Source organism: Prionailurus viverrinus, chromosome A2 (genome assembly GCF_022837055.1).
Source record: "Prionailurus viverrinus isolate Anna chromosome A2, UM_Priviv_1.0, whole genome shotgun sequence".
Lineage (NCBI taxonomy): Eukaryota > Metazoa > Chordata > Mammalia > Carnivora > Felidae > Prionailurus > Prionailurus viverrinus.
This window is the reverse complement of record NC_062562.1, coordinates 49,706,515-49,723,059: the sequence shown is the minus strand read 5'-3', so window position 1 is coordinate 49,723,059 and position 16,545 is coordinate 49,706,515. Positions and strand designations below refer to the sequence as shown.

The window sequence follows — 16,545 nt, the reverse complement described above, 5'->3', positions numbered from 1 at the left end:
CCTCAGCAGCTCTGTGCCTGGAGACGAGGGAACTGGCCTCTTGCTGTTTAGCACCGTCCAAACATCGGGCACAGCTTCGCAGGCACTTTGTGCATTCTCTGTGAGACATGGGCTCCGTAACTCAAGGACAGGGCTCTGAGGAAGGACAATGGGCTGTGAGCAGCAGAGAAGAGGCAGATTTGCAGGAGCATGGGTGGGACAAGAACCTGGTTCATGGAAGACCCAGAACATCGTCTCTGTGGGACTTTGCTCTTGCAGAGCTCATATTCACGGTGTGGGTCACATGGAGAGCCCCCAGGATTGAGGTGGGGGAATTGACTCTAGGAATGGGCCTGTCAGCTTGTGACACTCGTGATTATCCTGAGATTCTTTTATTTCTGAGACTGATAATTTGAATCCTTTCTGGACCCTTAATTTTGACAGCTGGGGAAACTGAGGCCTGAAGAGGGGAAGTGACCTGCCCGAGATCACACAGGATGTTGGTGGCAGGCCTGGGTCTCCTGCGGCCTTCCCCTAGAGCGTAGTCTTGTCTTGGGCAACACAAGCCCTCTGTGAACCAGTCCCGGAGCAGGGAAATGTAAGCCAGCAGCAGACGGGTGTGTCGTGTTAAAAGGGATTAGCACTGAGAGAAAAGGGCTCTTGTGAATCCCTTCCTCAAATTGTCCTTTGGTCCTGCATCTGGAGACAAAGGTGTCCGAGGATAGTTTGTTCAGGTTTGAGAAGTTAGTGAGTGGAGTCAGCCCGAGGACACACCCCTCATGACACCGTGCCCCGTGCCCCGCTCTTGCTCTCAGACTTGGAATCTGCTCATCCTGGAGGCATGACCAAGGCGTGTCAACAGATCTGTGGCTGATTACAAGGTAGCCACCTGATGGCAGCTGATGTCCTAACCAATCAGTAGCCTCAAACCTGAAGACCTTTTGCATCAGAAGCCAAGGGAGGCAGGAGAGGGTGGTATTGCTGTTGCTCTCCATTTGGTTCTGGTAGAAAAGCCTGGAAATGAGAGCGGCCCTGACCATACTGCCCAGGCGTTTGGAGCAGTGATATGGGTTCCCACCTCCTCTTGCCTGTTGGTTCTCATTTTGTGTCCTCCATACCAAAACATCAAAGAGGGGTCTTCTACCTTTTATTTCCAAAACTACCACTCAGAGACAACTTTCTGGCTTCTGGGAAGTCTCTGGATCTCATTCGGTTATCTCAACAACCCTGTGGCATAGGAGCTCTCACCCCCATTTCCTAGAGAAAGGAAGTTAAGATGGCACAGAAAACTTCATGGAAGATACGCTCCTTGACTCAGAGTCCCCTCTTCCTGCCGCAATATCACACTGCCCTTCAGCCGCCCCTCCAGTGGAACAGGGGTCCTTTTTTTCACAGCCCCCCTCCCTGGCCTGTTTCTCCTTCCCTGAAGGCCTCTGGACCTTCACCTACAGTGAGAGAGCTGGAGCTGTTCCCAAGGAATGGAACATCCTGAAGGAGGAAGGTCTAACCCTGGGCCATCCACACCACTTCCCTCTGGGTTTGGAATCCCCCAAGATGTGAGTCTGGGACAAAGAAGCAGCTTGTGCTGGAGAACGTTGGGGTTTTGACACAGAGCCTGGCCCGCAGTACATCCCCAAGGAAGCTTAGCTTGAGTGATGAGGAGTGACTTTGCTGTGTCCCCTGTATGGAGCTGTCCCAACACAGCAGCACCTAGTGCTAATGGGGGTGGATGTTTCAGCTGGACGCCCGTGTTCTCTCCTAAGGTGGTCTCCCACGTTCTATGCAGGGCCCTGCAATTCTGGAAGGTTGTAGAGTAACTGCTCAGCAGAGGGGCCAGAGAATGGGACACTTCAGGACCGCTCTGCTGGGGGAAGTGAGTGCCCCAGGCTCTCAGGTACAGGCCACATGCTGGGAGGAGTGTAGAGCACTACCCACACGGACCTTGACCTGGATGATGTTCCCAACCTGAAATTCCGTGAGCCCATGGGCCTCAGTTTCCCGGTTTGTAAAAGGAGGGGGGGTGTTTGAGAAGGACCGCTTTCAAAGGGAGGTCAGAGCAAAACCATGGTGGGAGAGGGAGGGTCCTGTGAAAATAGCCTGAAGCAGATTAGCAGACTTTGGAATTTCTTTGGTGTCAACATTTAACCTTATATTTTAGTTCAGATTGTGTCGTGGACTCCCTAACATCTCCATGGTTGTTTTTTTAAATTAAACTTATTTATTTACAGAGCATGGGGGAGGGGCAGAGAAAGATGGAGAGAGAATCCTAAGCAGGCTCTGCGATGCCAGCACAGAGCCCGACATGGGGCTCAAACTCACAAACTGGGAGGTCATGACTTGAACGGACATCAAGAGTTGACCGCGGAACCGACTGAGCCACCCAGGCACCCCTCCATGGTTGTTTTAATACAAAAATGTTTAAAATGACTTTCTCTTCCACCTTTCTCTGCCCTTCCTCCCCATCTAAAAATTAATGCTTCTGGAGGATGTCCTGTTTGGCTGGTGGCTTTCCATACACCCTGGGACGTCCCTGGGGATGACTCCCTCCTCCCCCCCCCCCCCCCCCCCACTTTCTGAAACATAGAATCAGATAGTGGCTAAAGCTGAGAAGTCGGTTTGGACCAGAGCTCAGTGTGTTTGAAGGAGTGTAGTATGAGGTACATCTAGAAAGGCATATGGGAGCCAAAACGCCAACTCCAGAGCATAAACTTCATCCCACAGAGTAGTAGGGAGCTACTGAAGATCCTTGAGCAGGCAAGTGACTCGAACACTGAAGTTTTTCTCGGCCCGTTGTTTCCCCAGCGCCAGACCATTGAGCTGATCCCCGTCACGGAAGTCCATTACTGGTACCGGGGACAGACATATGTCTACTACATCTATGGCACTGACCACAGGGTACATGTGGTGGACTACCCGGACCGGTACTGCTTTGGCTGCACCATCATCTGACAGGGCACAGCTGTCTCCACGGCCTGCCAGTCTCGTTTGCCACGGAGCACAGCCGAGGTCCCCGAGCTCACTCATCGCTGGCTCCATTGAACCATCTTGTATAAACCCTGGTGTGTCCTTTCAGACAATTCGGCTTATCATCTGTCAAGCCACAAGTCTTCCCCAGAGCTCGCCTGGTGGAATCCAGCACGCGTTTAACCTACACACATTTCTTCACAACACATCATTGAAATGGCTGGGGCCGTGCCTCTGGTCTCGAAGCCAGCACCCCGATCGAGCGTGCAGTTTGATTTTGCTTCTTCCTTGACTTGCTTGCCTCAGTTCTGTTGTGCCACTGTCAGTGCCTTTGGCCCAGCTGAGCGTTACTGAGATGTTTAAAGGTCTCCTACAGATTGGCTGCCTCTTAATGCATACCAAAGAGTGCTCTCGAAGCATCAAGAACAAAATTTAGGGGTGCCTGGGCGGCTCAGTTGTGGAAGCATCCAATTCTTGATCTCAGCTCACGTCTCGACATCAAGGTCGTGAGTTCAAGCTCTGCGCTGGGCGTGAAGCCTACTTAAAAAAAAAAAGAGAAGAGAAGAACATTTACACCCCATTCTGTGGGCTAGGAATTCAGCTACCGTCACAGCGGAGATGGTTTATCTCTGCTCCGTGATGTCTGAAGCCTCACGGGGAAGATTTGAACACTCTGGTGCCTCAAAAGCAGGGGACTGAAATCATCTGAAAGCTGGTTCACCGAGGGGTCTGGCTGCTGATGGTGGCCGTTGGCTGGGACGTCCACGAGGGGCCATGAGCTGGACACCTACATGCGACCTCTCCGTGCAGCCTGGGCTTCCTCTCCACGTGGCAGCTCCAGGGGTAGGCACCCCGCACACACACCCCAACTGAAAAACTAGAGATCTGTTTCCAGGCCAGGGGACAAAGCTGCTGTATTGGATGGTGACACGGTGCATATGCGAGGGTCGGCTTTGGAGGGCGATTTGGGGTATATGTGGGTTCTTACATCACCTGCCTACCTTAGAACCTGCTCACGTGGTAGGGTGTCCTGTGAACCCAGTCACGTGCAGCAAGGCTGGGTGGGTACGGAAGATGCTCTGAAGACTGAACGCCCAGGCTGTTTTGGGGGCCAGGCGGGCCGCTGTGCAGCTGGTTGGGGGTAACCAGAGGCCCCTGTCATACTGTTCCATCCACACCCTACTCAGAAGGGAATCGCTACATACCGAGAGGGTCAGTCTGCGCCCTCTTGATCCCCAGGCCCCTGCTGGCCTGCAGCCCTTGTCCACCTCGGTGTGCGAGGATGTGGACATAACAGGCCTGGTTAGAAGAAGCTTGGGATGCCTGAGACCACCCCCCAGGGCACTGTTGACAGATGGTATGCAGATGAGCACTTCACCTTCACCTGTTACACCCCACCCCCCGGGACTCGCTCTGTCCTGTTCAGTTACTACTGTTACCCCTTCCCCACCAAGCCTGGCCGAACTACGTACCGGTGGGGGTCTTGATAACAGGGAGCCGCAGCCCTGGGAGGGGTGTCCTGCTCGCTTGGGACCACCTGTCAGACAAGGGGAAATGCAGAAGCAAAGAGCCATGAGCTGGGAGACCCTGAGTCACCTGAGCTGGCAAACATTCCCGGCTCAGACTTGGCCCCTGGATCCAGCTGCCCCCCGCCAACGCCACAGGCTCCGCCTATAGGGGAGGCTGAGGCCAGGATGAGGTGCACCCCTGGGTGGTGGTGCATTCTGCCCCTGTGGATGGACTACTACGGGAGAGTACTACAAGCCTCCCTTCCTCCTCTTCCTCCTGTAGCTCTGTCACACTCAAGTCTGGGAGGCCAACACCTCTAACCCTGCAGTTCCTCCAGCTTACCTCTGTGGGCCTCAGAGGGGATGCTTCTGGGGGCGTTTGTACCAACAGAGGGCACGGGCTTTGTTTGTTGCAGTGATTGGAAGGGACACGGTTGGCATTTGATAGACGGAGTCCAGGAAGGCAGGGTGTCTAGCAATCCGTATGACGAAGCCTGTGTCACATCTTACACAACTTGCAGATACCCCACTGACATTCACAGAGAACCTGGTTACACAAAATCTCAGCAGTGGCTGAGATTGATGCAGTGGTAATTCTTATTTAGCGTTCGGCTCTGTTCTTTGATTTTCCTGCATGTCTTGTTTGAAGTTGCTTCTGGATCTCTTATTACCCTGAAGTCCAAAGGAGTAATTCCCTGACAACCCCATTACTGCTCCTCGTGCAGTCCTGCCTGAGCGTCCACAAATTCACATAACGTGCATTAAAATATTACTTTCTTCTCATTCCTCTCCAATAGTTCAGTTTGTGCATTCAATTGCTTTTTTGTTTTCTGTTTTTAAAAACAGGTAAGTGGACTATACATGAGTGTCCTTTTAGGATAAAAAAAAAGTGTCCAGTGACCAGTACATACTGTTGGTGTGTGAACCCAAAGAGAAAATCTAGCTGGAATAAAGTGGGTCCAGAGAGACACTGTTCCAGTTGAGTACCGGTGGGTTACTAGCCACAGGGCCCTTAGTTCCCGTGGTTCTGGCAAAAGTCCCAAATAAATCCTGGGTCTTCTGGCTGTTTGATAACAGTCATTTGTTTCTCCCTGCAGTGTTAGCTATTTTTATGACCTTCGCTGCAGCCAGGGTATGACTTCATTTTCTATTTCTGCCTCTTTCTATTATCCCCGGGCTGAGTTGGCTGTCCGTGTGTAGCCCTAAACCTAGTTGAAGTCACTGGGAGGGTGGGGGGTAGAGATTAGAATATTAGGACAGCTTGGACCCCAACACTGGCCACCACAGACTGTGGCTCTGGTCTCCATTCTGTTTTAAAAGGACACAAACTCAAGTGATTTGCTTATTCTTTGTTGCTTTCCCAAAGGAGAGCCCTAGCCCTGTTCTTCTCTATTCACTGATGGTCAGTCTGCCAGGCGGCCAGAACCATGCTGGGCTTTGTGAGGGTTTCGTGGAGATCTGCAGTCTCTGCCCTAAGACTATAGGAGAGACTATCAGACTGTATACTATAGTATATAAGACTATAAGACTATAGTAGGAGAGAATATATGCAGGGGACAATGAAAGAATGAATGTGATAGTCAGGTATCTTTATAAGAGGGGGATACCTAAGACCCAAGTCAGTAGTAGTGATTACAGGTGACAGTGACTCAAATTGACTCATTGATTAGCTCTTATCCCTTAATAAAGTTTACCAGCTTCAGGTATAGCTGGATCCAGGGATTTGGAGGATTTCATTCCAACGTGGTCTCTCCTGCCCTCCTTCCCTCTTTTTCCTATCTGCTTTTCTCTTTTTTGCTTTTGTTCACAGGCAAGCTTTCCATACCTTGGCAGTAAGACAGCTACCAGCAGCTCTGGAATTTCATCATATGAGTTCAGTGACCTCAGGAAAGAGGGGGCTGCAAGCTAATTTTCCAGAGACTCTCATACAGAGGTCGCAGGGAAGGTTCTCAGTGGCTTGTTTTGGGTCACATGCCCATTCTTGAACCAGTCACTGACCAGTGAATGTAGTGACTGAATTGGCCAGCCTAGGTCACGTGGAACCCTCTTCCCCTAAACTGGGGGCAGCCTGGGACTATCAGAGAGACCCCTGGAAGTTGGGCACCTGTCCACTAGAGGCACACACAGAAAGTGCTGAGTTTATCCAGGGATGATGTTCCAGAGTTTTTTTGTGTACTCTGCTCCAAATGATATCTTAAGCCAGAGAGGTGAAATTGGGATTGGGTCCTTTCCCTGTCTAGACCCTGAACTTCCCTTCCCTGTATTTGCTGGGATTATAGGGCTGCTATCCTCTGCAGTTTGGCTGTTAAAATAAGAATTTGGACTGACCTTGGTCTCAGGGGAGGGATATGGTCCTGGAATGAGAGAGGATACATGTGTGCTTATGTGTGTGTGTGTGTACATATGTGTATATGTGTGTACATGTGCATGGGTGCATTCATGATATGTGTGTACATATGCATGGTGTATGCACATGTGTGTATATTTGCGTGTTTGTGTGCATGGAGTGTGTATGTATAGGGTTGTATGCATGGGATGTCCATGTATAGGGTGTGTGTATCCTGTGTGCATGTGTGTGTGCATGAGGTATAGGTGTATAAGTGTGTGTGTGCATGTTTGTGTGTGTGCATGGGGTGTGCATGTATAGGGTGTGTGTGTGTGTGTGTGCGCACGTGTGTATATGGAGTGTGCATGTACATTGTGTATGTATGAGTGTGTGCATGTGTATGTGTGCATGTATATGGTTGTGTGTGCATGTTTATGTATGTGTGTGCGCATGGATTTTGCATGTACATTGTATGTGTGTGCATGTGTATGTGTATATGTGTGTGTGCATGTATATGGTGTGTGTGTATATGGGCTGTGCATGTATAGGGAGTGCGTGCGTGCGTGCGTGTGTGTGTGTGTTTGCCAGATGGGGAGCATACTGCTTAAAAGGCTGGAGGAACTTCCTCCCCTGACCTAGTTTTCCTCCCTTAGCTCCAGGGCCCTGTTATTCCATGTAGCTCCCAATACCCAACCTTCATTGTATGGTTAGCTTGTTGAGCCCACGGCCAACTTCAGTTTCTAGTTCACATGCAGCCCTTGCTATGGAGAACGAAGAGACAACTGTTTTATTCACAGTCAGGACAAACAACCCAGGTGGAGTTATGTTTCTCAGCAGGAGGAGAGACCCTTCCGGCTCAAGCAGCCTGGACTCCGCCGGCTTACCCTCAGAATTCCAGGCTGCATATGCTTGTGTCTAGTGGTCGGGGACTGTGGAGAGGACGTGGCTTTGGGGGTCATATACCCTCTGGTTGAAGCTCTGGCTCTGCCTGTTGTCAGCCGAGTGACACAGCAATTCACTCATCTTGCTGAGTGTGTTTCGCCACTGGTGAGATGGGGATGACAGCACTAGATTTGCAGGGCATGCTGGAAAGGGACGGGATGTGCAGAGCTCAGTCAGTAGGTGCTCCATACTGGGAAAGGCTGTGTCTTCCCCTGAAGGAGAAGAAAGAGGTGACCTGGATATAGGGAGCTAATATTTTCAAGAGCTAATATTTTAGGGCAAAATTAGTCACTGTCATTTTAGTAACAATTAGTTTCTGTCCCATGGTCGGAAAGCCAGGCATGACTTTAAGGGGGTTGGGGCAGAGGGTGGGGCATTCTGTAGGGGAGATAGCACAGTGTGCACAAAGCCACATGATGTGGCCTTGTGGCCACAGCCTGGGCTTCCCATTCTGGCTCAGCCACAATTCACCATGTGGACTCACGCACCTTGTGGGAGATGCAATGAATAGTGTGTGTGGTTTGTGTGGCATTTGAGTCCTCAATGGTGTGAGAGGTTAGTAGTATGTATACGTTAATAGTATACAGGAAGAGGCAACTATTGGGAGGGAGAGATCAGACCCTTAACATTGGGGGTAGAGCAGAAGGAGGGTGCTGTAGACTATGTGTGTCCCCGAAAAATTCATATGTTGATACCCTAACCCCTGAATGTGATGGTATTTGGAGATGGGACCTTTGGGAGGTAATTAGGTCATGAAGGTAGAGCCCACATCAATGAGATTAGTGCCCTTATAGAATAGACAGGGATCTCCTTTGCCGTGTGAGGATTTAGTGAGAAGACAACGTCTATGAACTAAGAATCAGACCCTCACCACACACTGGTGGTCTTCTGGTCCCTTGATCTTGAACTTCCAGCATCTAGAACTGTGAGGCACAACTTTCTTTTGCTTCTAAGCCACCTAGTCTATGGTACTCTGTTAGAGCAGCACAGAATAAGGCAGATGGTGTCTAAGTACAGAATCTAACACTATGTGATACAAGGCAGTGGTTTCCAAAAGCCAGTCGGAGTGTTGGGACCTGACTGCAGCAGGCTTCCCTAGAAAGTTCGTCAAAGATCAAGATTCCCAGTCTCACCCCTAGATATTCAGGATATTGGTGTCTAAGATTCTGTAACCTTAATAAATGCCCTGAGATGATTCTTGTGCATAGAACAGGAAATTGGCATTTGGAGTCAAAATGATTGGGCTTTGGAATCAAAATTGTCCGCCTCAAATTTCAGTTCTTAGCTCACTGTGGGCTTACTTTCTCAAAACCTCAGCTTCTTCTATGAAATGGGGACAGTCCCTGCCCTACCTACATCCCAGGGTTGTTTGAAGGCTCGCATAAGACTTGGAATGTGAAAGTGCTTGTAAATCAGCACACCGCATATATATATATCTTATTACCAGTGGGAAAGATAACGTTGATGGTTTCTAAGGTTTCCTGTTACTTTTGACCCTGCCCACCAGGGGGCAGCAGGTGCACGCACACGAAACCTTGGAGCAGTTTCTCCCACAAGTGAGTTCCTTGTCTCATGAAATCAGAACTTTAGGAAGGTGGTGCTCAGCAGTTCATGGGCCACGGAGACCCTTGCAAGGTCCGGGCCTCAGGGAGATTGAGGTGTCTCCAGAAAGTTCTTCAGGAATGCATGCAGTATATTTATACTGAATATCATTCAGAGGCTCCAGTTAAAATGTTTTATCCTTCCAGAAGGACATCATGGGAAACAATACTGACTGACATTTAGGAAGCCAGGCTGCAGATGCCAAACCAGAAGTTAATGGTTGAGGTCAACACATTGGCTCTCGAAACCAATTCATTCGTTCACTCACTGACTCATTCGTTCATTCATTCAGTAGATATGACTGACTCCTTCTCTAAGCCTCCGAATCTTGATTTCAGCTCAGGTCGTGATCTCATGGGTTTGTGAGTTTGAGCCCCATATGGGGCTCTATGCTGGCAGTGAGGACCCTGCTTGGGGTTCTGTCTCTGTCTCTGCCCCTCCCTCTCTTCCCCCCTCAAAATAAATAAATAAAACTTAAAAAAGAAACACCAAAACCGAGACCTTCTCTGTGCTGGGCACTGACTAGGGCAGTCACAGGGAGAACAAAGTTGAATCAGGTCAGCCACTGACCTCCTAGCCTTGAGGACTGTTCTTTAAGATAATGGTGAACATTTTTAGAGAATTACTCATGTATCAGTTGCTGTCCTAGGTTCTTCATATGTGCTAACTGATGTGAGCCCTACCGGGTAGGTATTATTATTACCTCCACTTGACAGAGGAGGGCATTAAGGTCCAGAGAAGTTAAATCAAGGTCCCACTTTGAGGGGAGAAGCAAGGATTTAAACTTGGGCAGTGTGACTCCAGAGCCCATGATCTACCTGGTTTAGTGGGGGAGACAGGCATGATAATGACTTGGCAATAAGAGCTGTAAGACACTCATGCCTTAGTCACTCCTTGTTCCCAGGCACACTGATGACGCCTTACTGAGCCGGGCAGGGGGGCAGTGCTGGGAAGATGATGTGGAGGTGGGGATTAGAGAATCAATAACCCCAGCTCCTAGGGCAGGACGACGCTGAGGTGTGCTCTCTATCGCCCTCTGGTGCTCCCCAGTGGGACTGAGCTCTAGGTGGCCACAGCAGTATCAGCTCCAGTATGCATGCTCCCTGCCTTCCTACTTGTTAGGTAGCATTTCCTCTCACTCCTACTGTTGTTTCCTGGAATCACCTTCCAACTAAAGGATTGCAAGGACTCCCATTGCAATCCTTGGTTCAGGACCTGCTTTGGGGGGAGCCCTACCTGTGACACCTATCTCCCTGAAGTTTGTATCCCTTAAGGAGTAAAGAGCTGGATCCAGCTTATAGCTAGAGCCTCAGCCCCGAGCATTCCGGGGCTGAATGGAGTGGAGTTGGAGGCTAAAAAGACTTGGAGGGAGGGGGCATTGATTTGACCCAGAGGGGAGCAGTGAAGGCCCCTTGGAAGAGATGACATTTGAACTGCTGAATCTGAATTCAGCAGTGAATTTGAACACCCCTTACCTCTCTGCGAAGGGGTGTTCTCTCTTACTGATTTCCTCCTTGCCTTTGGAACCCACATGCTTCTCAGAGGTCTCAGAGAGTCATGATTCAGCCCCCCGGGGTTCCAGTGCCTGCTGAGCCCTGCGCTGTCAACCTCAAAGCACTTTCTTCCCACGGATTTATCAGCACCGTGAACCAAATGATTGCTTCCGCTTGGCTTTCTTTAGCCATGTGAGGCCACAGGTCACCTTTTGGGGCCTGAGTTTCCATCTGCAAAATGGGGGCGGTAATGCTCCCCCACCAGGCACCTGTGAGTCTCAGTGTGACAAGGAGAGAATGGGCTGTCAGCTCAGGGCCTTCTGGGGGGACTCCCAGCACAGCACTGTAACCTTGTGAATGAAGGTGGCTCACCATTAGCTGTTTACCTCTGCCCCCCTCACCCAGGCAGTCTTTCAGTCTGGTCTTTGCCCTCCGTGATGGTGTCCTGGATTCCTGGAAGAAGTCAAAAGGAAAGATGCTGTGTTTCTTGCCTGTTTCTTTTGGATGCCCCCAACACCCAGTAGAAATCCAAGCATCTCGCGTTAGAGGCACGGGGCCAAATAGGCGGTCCTGACTCCATCCAGGAGACCCAACCCGACATCTGGACTTCATTATGCTAACAGAACCTCACCTCCTCCCACCTTAGTGTGCTGCACAGCTCTGTGGGATTCATCTAACCTGCCTTGGGAAGGCACTGCGATTCCTTCCAATTCCCTGTTCCCCTTTTCACTGATTGAAACAGGTAATAATCACGGTGAACATTTATTAAGCCTTTACCAAGTGCCAGGCACTATTCTACCATTTTACAAGCATTTAGCCCTAAATCTTCTTAACAACCTTGTGAAGGAAGGACAGTTTTTATCCCCATTTTATAGATAAACACATTGAGGCCCAGAGAGCTTAAATTTTTTTTTTTTTAACATTTATTCATTTTTCAGAGATAGAGACAGAGCATGAGCAGGAGAGGCAGACACAGAATCAGAAGCAGTCTCCAGGCTCTGAGCTGTCAGCACAGAGCCTGATGTGGGGCTCGAACTCATGAACTGTGAGATCATGACCTGAGCCGAATTCGGATGCTCAACCGACTGAGCCACCCAGGTGCCCCAAGAGTTTAAATCACTTGTGCAAAGTCACAGAGCAGGAAAGTGCAGAGCCATGCTGTCTGGCTTTCAGTCCTGGGTGCAAATGCAGTGGGCCAGTATAGACGGTGTGCTTATGTGCCCAAGAGGGGGTGACCCCCAGGACTCCAGGGGAAAAGTGTGTGGAGCAGCTGACAGCAGCAGCAGGGCCTGCCCGAGGCCGGTGGGTGGACAGTATGCCTGCCTGTAGGCGGCTGGAACAGCTGCGGCTTTTGGGAGGCCCCAGCCTGGCAGCTGCTGGAAGGAAGTGCATTGTTCTTCTTGGGCAGAAACTTGGGGCCCAACTTTCTCTGTGGCCGCAGCTGACTTGGCCTCTTCTCAAGGTGGCTGGATCCCAGGTCACCTCTTTAGCCACACCCGAGAGCAGGAACTTTATTTTGCAGTGCAAGTAACAGTCCTGTCCGTGGCTTCCTAGTTGTGATACCGTCCTGGGGAAGGGGGCTAACAGAGCCCTGTGTGATCCTTCTCCCTGCCAGGAATTCACGCGGCTAGAGTTACTCATATGTTCTACTGTGTATGATACATGATATATCCCACAACGTGTGCGGGATAAATTGTAAAATCACCCCTACATTTGGATAAATCCCAGCTATGCTCTTTTTAGCCTGAAGACCTTGGCTCATCAATCTCTGAGCACTCGGTCTGCCCATCTGCAAAATGGGATGTTAATAGTAGTTCCTCCTTCAGGGGTGGTTTGAGCACTAAGGGTATATAATGCCTGGAAAGCCCCTACAGTGGGCCTAGCACATACTAAGCACTCCGCAGTGGTCACTGTCATTAAGCCAGTGCCAGCGACTATTATTATCACTCTTGTTGCGTCTGTCTCAGAGATCACTGCAGGACTTAATGACTTAATGCATGGCACACTGTAAGTGCTCATTAAAGAGCCGTTTACTATTTTGGTGTTTTATTTTACTAAGTTCTTTTATGCTCATTTGGTTCTCACTCTGGGTCTGAGGGAAAGCTGGAAATGCGTTTCTCATTTGAAAGACGTTCCGACAGAAACATAAAAAAGCAAAATGTCTTGTTCCAGGTTTCCTAAAGAGTAAGGGTCAAAGTCGTGACTGAAATTCAAAGCATTCAGGCTCCAAATCCTATGTCCTTCTTAGGCATTGAAGTCTCTTTGAAATTGACCTTCTGTTATGTAGGAAACAGCCTTTCGTCTTTTATTTTTATTTTTTAAAGTTTATTTATTTATTTTGAGGGAGGGGAAGGGCAGAGAAAGAAGCCGAGAGAGAACCCCAAGCAGGCTCCACACTGTCAGTGCAGAGCCTGACATAGGGCTCAAACTCATGAACTGTGAGATCATGACCTGAGCCAAAATTAAGAGTCAGACACTTAATCGACTGAGCCACCTAGGTGCCCTGGAAACAGCCTTTTAAACCACACCAGCTTCTAACTGCTTATTTATAAAACACTCTTCCACCTACTGTCCCAATCTGATGTACTCATCAATCCTTTGAGACCTATTTACTTTAAGACCCATTTCAAAGATGAGAAAAATGAAGTGCAAAGAGCTTGAGCGTCCTGTCCAAAGTCACGTGGGTTGGACCAGAGCTAGGACCTTCTGGTTTCTTGACCTCCAGTATGGAATTGACGAGAGTTCCTTTAAGACCAGAAGAGGTTCAGGAGTCCCAGGAGGCACATACTAACACAGAGCATGTTCTTCCTTCCCTGTCCTCTCTTCCCTGCTCAGCCTCCCACTGTCTGTGAGGCCCCTGTTCTGACTCTAGTTTTGTCCCCTCTTGTAACTGATGACTCCTGTTGAGCCGTGTCCTGGAGCCCAAACCCACCCCACTTCTCACAGTGCAGACCATTTTGGACATCCGGAGCCTTCTCTCCCGGCATCCAATCCCGGACGTCCCTAGGTCCAGCTTCCATGCTCTTATCCCAGACCTGCCAGCTTGCCACACATCCACCATGCAGCTTGGCCAGGACTCTCACTCATCACATACCGCCCTCTCCAGACCAAGGCAGGACACTCGAAGACAGAAGAGGAAGGTGTGCAGAGGATAGATGTTGCTGACTCCAGCAGCAAAGAGTGACCTAGATACAGCGGAAGAAAAACATAGATGGACACGTGGGTGCTGGGTCACTTGGTTGTGGGTCCCAGAAGCCTTGCTCACCCTGATGGAAACAGTTTGTTGACATGCAGAACTGGAAAGCCTCAGGTGGTTTCTGGCCTGGGGCCTGGGTGCACCCAAAGGTTGAAACAGTGCCATGGGAACCTGTTTCTCTCCACCTCTTGTCCAGTTGGGTGACATGCTGTCCATCCACCTTAATTCCAGGCTTATGCTGACTCTCTCAGCAACTCTTACAGCTAAGTGCACATGGCTTTCCTGATTGCTCCAGAAAAGGTTCCAGTACTGAGACTCATTGGGCCGAATGGCCTGGTTTGGGCCAGCTTAGTGCCAATGCCTGTGGCCTGGGTGATGAAATGAGCTGATAAGCCAAGCCTTGATCCAAGGATGGAACCAGCTCCATGGAAACCTCCTGGATACAAAAGGGGAGAAGCTTGGTTCCCTTAGGATAATCTGGGTGCCATTCCCAGAATGAGAGGAGAATCCATGGGACCAAATAAACAATGCCCAGGGCAGCATTTGTGCACACTTTAGATTGGCCCCTTCCCCAACCAACCTCTTTTCATCCTGAGACAGTGAGCTTGGACCTGTTCAGCGTCATACATGATAGAAACCTGGGTGCACAGTTTCCTTTGAGGATGCAGGGGCTGGGCTGAGACTCTCTGAAGCTAGGCAGCAAAGTCAGGCTCTCCACTCTCCTTCCTCCCTGTGGCACACTGTCCACTGAGGATTGCTCTGCCTCAAAGTGGGGAGCTGGTTCAGGAAGACAAAAAGCCAATTGCTTCTAAGGGACACGTGCTGTCTTCAGGTAGTGCAGAATGCAGCCTCTTAGAATGACAGAGTGAATGAGGGCAAGCTGGGCTGCAGGAGCCAGTGCGGTCTGGCCCTGGACAGCGACAGGCAGACTGGGCAGGTGGCTTTGGGTCTGTGGTGGTTGGTAGGCATGAGGGAATCTCGACTCTTGCAAGGGAACAGACCAGATTGCATTATGCAAACATGAAAATCCTCCTGGCCTCTGCTGATTTCTCTCATCCCTCCAGCTTGGCTCTGAGAGAGCTTTCTCAAAGAAAGATCCACTCAGTGACTGCCCCTGTACAGATGCAGAAAAGCCTTCTTAGCTTTGCCCTGGAGCATAGAGCTGGAGATGCGGCAAATGATCCGTGAAGGGATGGGATTTGTATTGACAGACATGTGTTTATCCAGATCAATTAGGGAGAATTATTTATTTATTTTTGCAACACTCCCCAAACAAGGCTTTGCGGCTGATAATGACTTGGAGCTGTGCAACACGAATGACAAAAACGTGAAGCGAGATGAGAAAATGATTTGCCAAACTGCCTCTGGGGGAGGGGGCTGTATGGCCGGGAAGAGATGTTGTGATGACCTCTTGGAACAGAGAGCAGGATGCCTTATAAGTGGCTCTGCATAATTAAGGAGGGGGCAGTTGGACATTGGGAGGTTTTAAAAGCTGACCCCTGGGGGCTCCTGGGTGGCTTAGTCGGTTGACTCTTGATTTCCACTTGGGTCATGATCCTGGGATGGTGGGATCAAGCCCTCCATCAGGCTCTGTGCTGAGTGTGGAGCCTGCTTAAGATTCTCCTTCTCCTTCTCATTTTCTCTCCCTCTCTCTCTCTCTCTCTCTCCCTCCCTCCCTCCTTCCACCCCTCTCCCTCGCATTCTCTCTCCAAAACAAAACAAAAACAACAAAACAAAAATGAAAAAACCCTTCCACTGTGTGGAGGAAGGACGACAGACAGGAGGAATAGCAGAGAAGGGCCTGAGGCATGTTGAAGTGTCAGGTGGGGGACATTTCAAGAGAAATTCAGGGTGCTGGGTGGTGTGGGCCTTCCCTGGGAACATACACAGTGTGAGTAGAAATTGTTAAGAGATCCCCAAGGTTTGGTGGCCTGAATCTCTTCTCTTTGCTTCTATAGCCCGGGAGGCCATCTGGCAGAGGTTCTCTTGCCCTCTGGCTTCCTTTTGGTTTGGCCAATGTGGAGCCAATTTATGTCTGGTCAGGGCATCAGAGGGAATGAGGAGAGTGATGTGTGTGTGGCGGGGATGGGGGGGCTGCTTGTTCCTCTGCTTCCACATTGCCTTGAGTTGGCTGTTGCCAGCCCCAGGGAACCAACCACACCCTGCCCATACCTTTGTAAAATTTTCTTCTATTAAACACTCCCTAAATTGTCTTAATTTGAGTGTGCTGGCTGTTTCCTGCCAAGACACTGACCAACGCTCTTGGGATGAGTGCATTTCTCCCGGAAGCCTGAGAGGATGGGTTCTGCATCCTGGGTGGGAGGCCCAAGCAGCGGTTCACTCAGGCGAGGAAATCGCTGACTTCCGGTTGTAGCCAACAGGTGCTCTCGTGGGATCTCCTGGCAGCCTGGCTGGCCCTAACAGCTATGGTCTCTGGGAAGTAAAAACTGTGAGTCCCAAAATAATCAGGGTGGCCCTAGGAACTTACCCAGGCTGGGGCCCCTTGCGCCATCCCGGTGTGGTCTTCTTTCGACT

The 16,545-nt window shown here is 50.1% G+C and overlaps 1 protein-coding gene across 6 annotated transcripts in view; it reads left to right on the top strand.

Annotated features, from left to right (window-relative positions):
- SSUH2 (ssu-2 homolog) overlaps window positions 1-5,234 on the top strand; it is a 30,574-nt gene extending 25,340 nt beyond the window's left edge. For 3 of the 6 annotated variants that reach the window (XM_047850606.1, XM_047850607.1, XM_047850605.1), the window contains exons 12-13: window positions 1,766-1,852; window positions 2,782-5,234. In XM_047850606.1, coding sequence (XP_047706562.1) covers window positions 1,766-1,852; window positions 2,782-2,928 — 234 coding nt within the window. In that variant the 3' untranslated portion in view covers window positions 2,929-5,234. The remainder of the gene's footprint in view (window positions 1-1,765; window positions 1,853-2,781) is intronic. The other 3 variants (XM_047850609.1, XM_047850610.1, XM_047850608.1) reach the window with 1 other exon arrangement.
- The last annotated feature ends 11,311 nt before the right edge of the window (window positions 5,235-16,545 follow it).